Source organism: Parasteatoda tepidariorum, chromosome 6, assembly GCF_982258835.1.
Source record: "Parasteatoda tepidariorum strain Cologne lab strain chromosome 6, Ptep-v5.0, whole genome shotgun sequence".
Taxonomy (NCBI): Eukaryota; Metazoa; Arthropoda; class Arachnida; order Araneae; family Theridiidae; genus Parasteatoda; species Parasteatoda tepidariorum.
In genome coordinates, this window is record NC_141760.1 from 15,208,812 (window position 1) to 15,220,850 (window position 12,039).

The 12,039-nt window shown below is 33.1% G+C and overlaps 2 protein-coding genes across 2 annotated transcripts; both read right to left on the reverse strand.

Moving 5' to 3' along the window:
* Positions 1–2,560: 2,560 nt before the first annotated feature.
* LOC147807611 (uncharacterized) lies at positions 2,561–5,061 on the reverse strand. Its single transcript, XM_087166713.1, has 3 exons — positions 4,539–5,061; positions 2,862–4,298; positions 2,561–2,712 (listed from the first exon to the last, which is right to left on the reverse strand). The coding sequence occupies exons 1-3, from the start codon at positions 5,059–5,061 to the stop codon at positions 2,561–2,563; spliced, it is 2,112 nt and encodes a 703-aa protein (XP_087022839.1).
* A 93-nt stretch (positions 5,062–5,154) lies between these two features.
* On the reverse strand, positions 5,155–6,203 carry LOC147807612 (uncharacterized). Its single transcript, XM_087166714.1, has 2 exons — positions 5,936–6,203; positions 5,155–5,840 (listed from the first exon to the last, which is right to left on the reverse strand). The coding sequence occupies exons 1-2, from the start codon at positions 6,201–6,203 to the stop codon at positions 5,155–5,157; spliced, it is 954 nt and encodes a 317-aa protein (XP_087022840.1).
* Positions 6,204–12,039: the final 5,836 nt, after the last annotated feature.

A 12,039-nucleotide genomic window follows, 5' to 3' on the forward strand; every position in this document is an offset into this window, starting at 1 on the left:
TTTTTTCCTTTCTTTCTTGATAATAGGTTCATGATCATAACCATATTAATGGACGGTATCGTGGGGCAAGCTGTTCTCGATGCAACATCAAAGCTAAGATCCCTGACTTTTTGCCTGTATTTTTTCACAATTTAAGTGGTTATGATAGCCATCTATTTGTAAGAGAGTTAGGGACTGATGAGAAAGATATAGACGTTATTCCCCAAAACACTGAAAAATATATTTCGTTTTCAAAAAAAATTGAAGGTGGGTTCAAAATTCGCTTTCTGGACTCATTTAAATTTATGTCCAGTAGTATCGATGAACTATCAAAAAATCTTGCTCGAGATGACTTTCAAACAGTCCAGCGTTTTTTCCCGATAAATAAAGTCCCACTTATTCTAAGAAAAGGAGTATTTCCCTGTGATTATGTCACCGAACATGAAAAATTTAGTGAAACGACCCTCCCAACGAAAGAAAATTTTTACAATGAGTTAAATGAGCAAGATTTGTCAGAAGAAAACTACGAGCATGCAAAACAAGTAACGTATGAAATGAATTGTAAAAATCTCGGCGAATATTCCGATCTTTATCTTAAAACAGACGTTTTGCTTTTAGCAGATATTTTTGAAAATTTCCGTAAAGAGTGCATGGCAACATACGCGTTAGATCCGGCGTGGTATTACACATGTCCTGGGATGCAATGTTGAAAATGTCTAAAATAGAAATTGAATTGTTGGATGATTATGAAATGATACTTTTTATTGAAAAGGGGAGCAGGGGGGGGGGAATTTCACAATGCTCTAAACGTTATGCACTTGCAAATAACCAATATATGGAAGATTATGATAAGTCTAAGCCGGATACATACCTTCTTTACCTTGATACCAATAATTTATACGGGTGGGCCATGTCCCAGCCCCTCCCCTTAAAAAATTTTAAATGGGTCGATCCTCAAAAAATAGACGTAAATCAAATACCAGATAACAGTAACCAAGGTTATATTTTAAAAGTCGATCTTCTGTATCCAACCGAGCTTCATGATGAGCACTCAGATTTACCTTTTGCATGTGAGAGTGCCATCCCCCCAAATTGCAAAGAAAAAAGATTACTTACAACTCTATGAAATAAAAAAAATTATGTAATACATTATCGAAATCTCAAACAATGTTTACAATTTGGCTTAAAGTTAGAAAAAATTCATAGAGTTCTAGAATTCGATCAGGCACCATTTTTAAAACAATATATAGATTTAAATACTAAAAAGAGAGCAGAGTCTAAATCTGATTTCCAGAAAAATTTTTACAAGCTTATGAATAATTCCATCTTTGGGAAAACAATGGAGAATATCCGGAAAAGAGTCGATGTAAGACTATGTTCTAGAGTGAAAAAATGTGAAAAATTAATTACAAAACCTAACTTTCTTGATCGGACAATATTCTGTGAAAAACTAGTAGGATTTCACATGCAAAAAACCCACCTTTAGTTTAACAAGCCCATAGCAATCGGAATGAGCATATTGGAACTATCTAAATCTCTAATGTACTCATTCCATTATGAGAAAATGAAACCGAAATATTTGGATTTCATTAGCCTATTATATATGGACACAGACAGTTTTATTTATAGTATTGAGACATCCAATGTATATGAAGATATAAAAAGTGACATTGAATCATATGATACATCCGATTACGCTATTGGAAATCCGTACGGAATTCCGAGCATAAATAAAAAAATTTTGGGAAAAATGAAAGATGAGTGTCGAGGAAAAATTATGTCAGAATTTTTAGTAATACGCTCGAAATTATATGCCTACAAAGTTGAAGGGGAAGTCACTAAAAAGTTAAAAGGCATAAAAAAGTCTACTATCCAAAATAAAATCACTTTTAATGACTATAAGAACTGTCTGTTCCATAATAAAGAGCTAATGACATCCATGAATTTAATTCGCTCAAAAAGACATGAAGTCTTTTCTGTAAAGGCTCATAAACTAGCCTTATCTCCTCAGGATCAGAAGAGATATGTGTGCACGATTACGACGAATTGAACTACGATGAACTATAAAAATAATAACATTTATTTACATAGCAGAGGTAAGTTCACACAAGCTGCGGAAGACCGCAGGCAATCCTTTTACATGACAATCACGACTACAACTACTGTATTACAACAAACTTAGGGGAGGCAGCCGGTAGCTGCTTACTTCGCTCCTTTTACATTGGAATGTGCGCCAAAGCGCCTTGTGCAAATTAATTCGGCACACACCCCACCGGTGAACAGAATGTTCACCTAATTAATACCATTTAAGCATTTACAATAATACTTATCAAAACAAATATATGACTAAAATTGTTATCATAATGAGACTATTCACAAACAATTACAAAAAATTATTACAGATACAATAAACATACATTACGATGCAATTTGAATATATAAGAAAAATTATGCTAAATTACAAAGAGCAAAATAATTTTAAACGTGTATACATACTTAAGGCTTTCAAACTGGTTAAAAAAGAAGTGAATTATTTAAGTTACTCTTATCTGCAAAATAGAAACAAAATTAGTAAAATTTATCAATCAATTTCTAAAGGATAAAGAAGCTGTATAGGTTTTTTAAAACTGCCTTTAGAAGTTTTAACTAAGCAAGATCTGACATAATTGTCTCTACCTAAAAATATTTCCTGAATGATCCCCGATTCCCACAACAATTTTGATTTAACATTTCCTTCAATAAGAACAATATCATTAACCTTTAAATTTTATGAATAGATGAAGTTTTAAATTGATTATTAGTTTTTAATTGAAGTAAATATTGTTCTTTCCATCGTTTCCATAACTGTTTAACAAGGAGAGATTGGTAAGTTTTTCTTTTACTGTAGGAATCCCTTGCAGTAGTAGAATCTAATAGTTCTATGAAATGGAGGGGATATTTTGATTGTCCATATCCTAATTCGAGGAAATGAGCCGGAGTGAGAGGTTCAGGCTCGCCTGGACTATTTTCGACATACGTAAGAGGTCGATTATTAATAATTAATTCGATCTCTGTGAGTACGGTCGAAAGTTCTTCGAATGTTAGTAGAGCCTTGCCTAGTATTTTTCTCAAAGGTTCCTTAATGGTTTTAACTAGTCGTTCATAGAATCCACCCCACCAAGGGGCACGTTCAACAATGAATTTCCAGTGGATACCCTTGTCTGCGATGAAGTGTCGAAATTCACTGTCCTTCAAAATATTGGTGAAATACGCTAACTCCTTCTGAGCAGCCTTAAACGTACGCGCATTGTCCGAATAAATAATCTTGCAGTTTCCTCTACGGGAGAGGAATCTCCGGAATGCAAGGAGAAAACTCTTAGTTGACATATCTGATACAAGTTCTAAGTGAACAGCACGCGTGACTGCACACTTAAACAGTGCGACGTAAGACTTATGAAAGTCTTGTCTGTCCTTTACGAGTATTGCTCCTGTAAAGTCGATTCCCACAATTTGGAAAGGGGGAGATTGAGAAATTCTGTCCTGAGGCAGCTGTCCACTTATTTGGTCAGCTGGTTTGGCATTATATTTTTTACAAATGAGACAAAGCCGAATGATTGATTTTGATAGCTGACGACATTTAGGTATCCAATAATTTTTTCGAATTTGAGTCAAAGTTGCCGATACACCACAATGAGCAATACGTTCATGTTCCCTAATCACAAGCAACTCGGCAAATTTACTACGCCGAGGAAGAATTATTGGATGCTTTTCACCCAAGTACAAATCTGCTTTATTTAATCGACTGGTAATTCGCAATATATTGTCCTCATCTAAGTATGGCACTAAAGTTTTTATTTCAGAATTATTTCGAAGTTGCTTATTGTCTTTTAAAGTCGATATCTCCTCTGGATAAAATTCGTTTTGAATACTTTTTATCCAAAATTGTTCTGCATTTTGTATCTCATCCGCCGTGAGACACGAGTTTGTAGATTTATTAATATTTCGAGCATTGTTCACAAATCGTAACACCCAAGCAGTTACCCTTAAAAGTCTTTTTAAACTGCTGAATCGATTTATGTCGACAAATGGTTCTCTCTGCTTGGTAATAGCCACATGGACATTGGAGCGATGTTCCAGTTCTTTTGAACTTAAGTCTAAATCAAAATTGGGTTGGAGGTTTGGCCATTGATCTGGTGGTTGTTTGAGCCATGCTGGCCCATTCCACCACAATTCACTATGCAATAGTTTGGTAGCGGATGTACCTCGTGAAATAATGTCAGCTGGATTGTCCCTTCCTGGACAATGCCCCCATTGATTTGGATTAGAAAGTGTCTGAATTTCTTCAACGCGATTTTTGACATATGGTTTAAAGGTTGAAGAATCACCACGTATCCAATAATACGAAATAAGTGAGTCAGTCCAAAAATATACATTGCTTTCAAATTTAAGACAAGACGATACTTGTTTGGCTAACCTGGCTGATAATAGGGCTGCTGTCAACTCTAATCATGGCAGTGTTAGCGATTTCAATGGTGCTACACGACTTTTCGAACAAATAAAACTAGTTTCTATGCTATTACCTGAAGTAACAAAGCGCAAATAAAGAACTGTTCCATAAGCTATTTTTCTTGCATCGGAAAAGCAATGCATTTCCAAATTCATTAATTTTTTATTCGGTTCACCCAAATAATAACGTGGTATCTTAATATAAGTCAAATCCTCCGCCTCACTACTCCACTTCTGCCACTTGCGGTGTAGCTCAGGGGGAAGATCAGAGTCCCAATCAAGTCCTGCAGACCAAAGTTCCTGCAGAAGGCATTTCAATCTAATGACGAATGGACCTAGTATACCGAGAGGATCGAAGATTCGTCCGACTACACGCAAAATTGATCTTTTTGATTCTATTTTACGAGACAGAAATTTTAAAAGGTCCTTCGGATCAAAATATATTAGATCATTTTCGGCATCCCACGATAGTCCCAAAACTTTAATTGAAGGTTTGGAATCAGCCAGCGTGTTTTTAGAGTGCTGTGTTTCAATACTTTCTTGTTTCCATAACAAAGCAAGATTTTCCGAATTAGTGGTCCATTTGTGTAACAACATACCCGCATCACTAAATATTTGCAAGCACTCCTTGGAAGTACTTAAAGCGTCTTCAATATTATTTTGTCCCAAAATTAGATCATCGACGTAAATCTAGCTATTTAAAAACTCAAATGTCTCTGGAAACTGTTCCTTGTATTTTCTAAAATGGTGTTTCAAAGTCGCTGCAAGAAGGTATGGACTAGGCCTAAGGCCAAATAGAACTCTGGTAAAATTCAAGATGTAAGGATTACCATTCAAGCTATCTGCCCAGTAAAAATGAGTAAAGTTTTTATCACGAATATCAAGTTCAATTTGAAGAAATGCAGATTTTACATCTGCTGTAAACGCTATAGGATTTTTCCGAAAACGTAGAAGAAGTTCCAGAATATCAGGATGTAAGTTTGGACCAGTAAATAAGCTTTGATTTAACGAGGCATACCCATCTTCATGGCTAGATCCATCGAATACAATACGCAGTCTACTGGTAGATTTGTCATTGCGTATCACTGCATGATGGGGCAGAAAAAATCCCGTACTATCCCTCAAAGAATCACATGAAGTATGCTCAACTATACCTTCCTTAATGTAACCATCGATTACATCCTTATATTCACAATGCAACTCTGGATCCATCCCAAACCTATAACATAACCTTTCAAAACGCTTACGAGCAATATTTTCATTATTTTTCAACACTTCTCTCATTCCTGGTCTCCAAGGCAAGTTTACACGGTATCTACCATCTACAAAACTAACTGAATTATCAAACTCACTAAGCACCTCTTCATCTCTATTACCTAAATTCACCGAATCCTTGTCAAAAACTCCCAAAATTTCCTTAATTCAGCCGAAATTAATTCATTTTCATTAATAACCAAATTTACAGACGTACAAACACTCTGCTCATCACATTTACCCTGAAGAGACCAACCAAGACTGGTATCAATAGCAACCAGTGAGGAATCCAATCTTTTAATTTGTTTTGTTAAAGACCAATAAAAATCCTGACCAATTAACAATGAAATTTCACAATTTTCAAACAATTCATCATTACTAAATGTCAATCTAATTCCCATTGACTCCATTTCCTTCCATGTATCCGGATTTGGAAGGGTAATATTAGCTCTAGAAATTTCTTCGATTTCCACTGCCTCAATCATCGCCTCATCTCCATTCTACAAATTCCTCAACCTAATTTCTACCTTACGACAAGTTTGTTTTTTAGGCACTTTAGATCCGAATGAATATATTTTTAACCTTTCTGAGCCTAACACCCTTAATCCCAATCTACGAGACAAGTTTTTCTTAATAAATGTTTTTTCACTTCCATTATCAAATAAACAAAGTATTTTATCTGACGAAGAGCAACCAATAATCTCTGCCTTCACGCATTGCAGCAAAACCCCACCTTTATTATTATTTACCACAGAATTTGAACAGGTAGTTTTAACATCAACTCCCTTTTCTTTCGAATCTAAACATAAATTTTGTTTTTTAGAATTCTCTAATTTAAAACAAATCGCACGTGCATGACGCCCTTGACAAAACGAACAATTATTTTTCTTACACATTTTTACATTGCAAGAAATATTACAGCATAAAAAACATCTCCTTTCCTTAATTAATTTGTCTCTTTTTTGTTGAACATTTAAATTCTCGCAACAATCAGAAGAGTGGTTCTTTTCCGAACAAAATAAACAATTAAAAACCGCAGATGTCATTAATTCAGTCGCCGATACTCTCCCAGCCTGCCTGTTATGATTAGAGGGGGGATGAAATTCCGAATGATACTTAGGTTTCATATTCGCGTATCTGCGTGGCGCCGTATCGAAATATTTATTAGAAAATGAAGGCGAACTTTTTATTTGTGACTCATTTCGATTCTTTAACAATGCAGTAGTTCTTTCTCTACTTTCTATTTCCTGTCTGAGATATTGAGTTAAATTAGTGATCTTAGAATCCCCTTTTTCGAATTTTCGATTATACTCTAAAGCTAAACTAGAAGGGATAACCTTCATAATTATCGGAAACAAAAGACAACTATAAGAATCGGGTGAGATTCCAAGGGATTCTAATCCTCGAATGTTGACTTCTAACTGATCATACAATTTACGCAATGAAATAACATCAAACGAGTTCCGGACAGGGGTCAGATTTAATAAACAATTCATGTGATAATCAATTATAAGTTCTTTGCGTCCGAATCTTTTTTCCAAAATTTCAACCGCTTTTACATAATTTTCTGAAGTTAATGTTAAACCTTGTATTGCTAATTCCGCATCATCTGTAACAACCGATTTTAAATATGAAAATTTATCTATATCATTTAAACTCGAATTCTCATGCACTGCAGATTTAAATCTAGCCCAAAAACTAGGAAAACTACTAATATTCTTACCCGAAAATGATTCCAAAGTAAGCTTGGGCAAACGGTGTTGGTTTATTAAAACCGGGCTAGTTTGAGGAATTGTAGTAGTAGTTAATGGTTGAGTTTCCGCCGATTTTGAGGAGCTAAATAACGCTCAGCGCGAGATTTCCACAACACAAATTTATCACGATAATCTTCGCGACTCTCAATTTCTTCTTCTAACTTATCAATATCAATTAAATCTTGAACTTCCTTATCAAGTTTACATATCTCTTCAAATTTAGCACCTAATTGTAAAAATTTTTCGTTAACAATTATTTTATCGGAACTATTATCTATTTCTGCTTCAAGTTTTTTAATTTGCTTCGTTACTAACGATCTTGAAACAGCCCTAGCTTTAATTGCTCTTTCTAACAAAGCCTTTTTTAAAAGCCGCATCCATTTTAAACTTATTATTTCAATTACAAAACAAATACTCAAATAACAGTCACAACCTCAATTCACTCTAAGAACAACAATAAATGCAATAAAACGCATTCAAAACAAAATTACAAATAATAAAAACTGAAATTCATAATCCTAAATCGAAAGTGTAACCAACAACCATTTGAAAAACACTTCTATAATATTACATTCTAACAAATTTCTTTTCTGAAATGAAATCAAAACCAATACGAATTACATTCCAAAATACTCTAACCACGCCTATTTCGAAGTAACCTTATTCAAACACTATTCATTCAAAATATCCAACTAAATTATTTATCTAAACAAATCGAAAGCAAGATATACAATAATTTAAATATCTCCAATAATATAACAAATTCCTATTCTTAACGAAAATTTAAACACATACTATCAATACGAATTGCATTTCAAACTATTCCAAAAGAAAACGCAACGAACTTACCCCAATTATGCAGCGAAACGACGACGAAAACTAATATGATAAATCGGTGGTTTGTTAGGCCATTTCCTGGCCATGTGCACCAAAATGCGCACGATTACGACGAATTGAACTACGATGAACTATAATAATAATAACACTTATTTACATAACAGAGGTAAGTTCACACAAGCTGCGGAAGACCGCAGGCAATCCTTTTACATGACAATCACGACTACAACTACTGTATTACAACAAACTTAGGGGAGGCAGCCGGTAGCTGCTTACTTCGCTCCTTTTACATTGGAATGTGCGCCAAAGCGCCTTGTGCAAATTAATTCGGCACAATATGTCTTACCTGATGGTATAAATACTTTACCTTTTGGGCACTATGCCATTGAAAATGTATAACTTTATATTTTTATATCAAACATTCCATCAAACATATACAAACAACATATCAAACTTTCAATATTTTCCCAGTTTTATTTTTAAAATTATTTTATTTAGTCTAATATTAGTAATGTTGGTATATTTTCTAATTGAAAAAGCAAAATATTTTTAAGTGAGATGGATACGTTAAAGTTAAAGTCGCCTTTCACAATGATCGTTGCGGGCCCAACTGGGTGTGGGAAATCTGAATTTGTGAAGAAGCTCATTAATTATAGAATGATAAATCCTTTTCCTAAAAATACAATTTGGTGCTATGGAGTGTTTCAAAATCTTTATACGAAGATACCGGGAGTTATATTTAACGAAGGAATTCCTTCCAATATAAATAAATTGATACTTTAATTATAATCGATGATTTAATGAGTGAGTTATATGGTGACTCGAGATTAACTAAAATGTTTACAAAGGGATCACATCACCAAAACCTTTCAATCATATTCATTGTTCAAATCATATTTCATAAAGGTAAAGAAATGAGAGAAATCTCTTTGAACTCACATTACTTAGTGCTATTTAAAAATCCGAGAGATCGATCACAAGTAGCTCATTTAGGGAGACAATTATATCCATCAAAATCAAAATTTTTTTCAAGAAAGCTTTGAAGACGCAACATTTAAACCATATTCTTATTTATTATTAGATTTAAAAAGTGATACGGATGAATCTTTACGCATGCGTACAGGTTTGTTTCCTGGAGATACTTATTATGTTTACCAACCACGATAATATTATTAAAGCAAACGAATTTGTGGAAGTAACATGTCTGCTGTCATTATAGATTTCGAGGGGTTTCAATTACCTTCAGGGGGCTATATCGTGAAGGAACTTGCTTTTCAGGCCGTAAATAGTAATTCCTTCGTCGGTAATTTTCATTTTCTTCCCCCCTGTTCTTTCGAAGAACTTACTCATCATCAAAAATTTCAATATAAATGGGTAACAAAACATATACATTTAATAGAATGGGATGAAGGAGAACTACCATATCACCAACTACACACCGTTGTGAATTTTTTGTCTAATATATTCACTCAGATTTATGTTAAAGGATTAGAGAAAAAGAGATTTATAGAATTTTTGATTGGAAGATTTTGTAAGAATTTAGAAGATGTAGGATGTCCAAAAATTGATCAATTAGGTATAAATTTAAACTCTTGTTCCATGCACATTTCTAATTTTAAGAGGTGCGCACTCAATAAGGTGAAAGCTTTTGCTAGATTTTTAGAGAATGATAAATAGACTCGAATAATAAATACATCAATCATTTGATTACAAGATGTCAGTGTGTACTGAACAAACTTTACAGCTCTTAAAATTAATTTCTAAAACTAAAAATTCAAAGTCTCTTTGAAAAAGTGTTCAAAAAGTGAGATAAAAACTTTGTGTGAGTGTGTATTAAACGTGTTGCGTGGAAACATTGCCCTGACAAAAACTCAAAAAAGTCGATTATACCCTTTTAAAGAAAGCTTGCGAAAACTTTCAAACAAAAAGATACCCCTATGTAAGAAAAAGAAAATTATTATTCAAAAAGGGGAAGGATTTTTGTCTATTTTATTACCAGCTGCTATATCAATTATTAGTTCTTTAATTCATGGAGCACAGTAAGAAATTTGTATTAGTTCCAGAAGACAGGGTTCAAGTTCAAGAACACTTATCTGAATTAGATCAACAAATGAAAAATATATTACAGAATAAGGATTTAGCAGATCACGAGAAAGCAGCTCTGTATTTACAAATATTACAGAAGTATACACATTTTTCAATTTTGAAACCGAATGAACCAGAACCTCAAACGAATGAGCAGGAAATTCCGAATAAAGAAATTCCTATAGTTGCGTCTGCAGAAGAGGATTCTTCAAATATTAAAAAAGAAACAGAGGACTTGGAGGAAAAAATTCTAACTGTAGTTCCACCTCGATTTCAAGAAAAAGCTAAAGATTTATACGAATTTTTAAAGAGCAATGAATCTCTCCTTTGGAATATTAAAAGTGAAATTATTCACAAAGACAAGGCTGTTCCTGGAAGTAACATAGTAAATCTTATAAATGACTTTTTGCGAAATCGAAAATCAGCTCCAGTGGGGAGAAATGTATTTTTAAAAACATTAAATGATGTTCAATTACCGACACATTTAGACGTAAATAAAAAATTGTATAGTAAAAACCACATTGTTAAGAAACCTGTAATGTAAGCTCGCAGAAATGCTTGGTTGAAACTTTAAAAAAATAAATATATTAATGTAAACTTTTTGTCTTTGTCATTATCTTCAAAGTTTCCTTTTCAGATAAAAATTTTATATTTAGAAAAAAATTAAACAATATTTATAGATTTCGGTTAAATCGAAATTTTTTTTAAGAAACTTTTTCTTAGGTATAATATCCTTTCGAAATTATTATTATTTTTTTTAAATATTACTTTTCGAAAATAGCTTTTTTTTATTTATTTATTTATTTATTTATTTTAAAAAATATGATTTGAAAATAATAATTTTAATATAAATAAAAATGCTAGACTTTTTTTTTTTTTAAAGTAAGGAAATAAAAATGAAACAATAGAAAAGCATACACAATTTTTAAGTTAGTTAGTTAGTAAAATTTGGATTTAAAATTTATTTTGAAGCTAACATTTTTAGGCACACGTTGGACTTCTATAAAAAAAATAACTCGATTCCTCATTTAATTTTGAGTCAATTCATTGACAATTTAATGAAAAGACGAACTTACCTCCTAGACGCAATACAAAGGCACTGTAATAAGATGTCCCTTTAAGTTTGTCCCATGAGTCTTTAGGTGGTACTATCATTCTCTTCAGTTTTTCCACGTTCTGTTGATTATTACTGACATCAGGACACCAGAAAACTCTATACGTTTTACCTTTCTCGAAATCTTTTGTTGATTGGGGAAACAAGCTTTTAACAAAATTTATAGGGACGGAATAGGTTTTCCCTGGCTGATCGTGGTAGTTAACGCAAGCAAACATTGAAAATAAATTAAGCTAACAATAAAATTTAATATAGTAATAAAATTTAATATAGATATAATATAATACTTTTAATATATGCTAAAATTGAATACAGATATTAGTGAACAACGATACAAAATTTCCCGTATGCAAATAGTTTGCGCGCCTATTTAATTTTTGTTAGATATTGCCAGATCTTAGAATTAAAAAGAGGTAGCAAATTTGTGGGGACTCTCTAACCGAGGGCATGCACTATGCACGTTGTTGTTCAAAGCATTGGGGTAGCGGGCTGAAATCCCACAATCATCCTGGGTGTATTTTAGATCTGTCT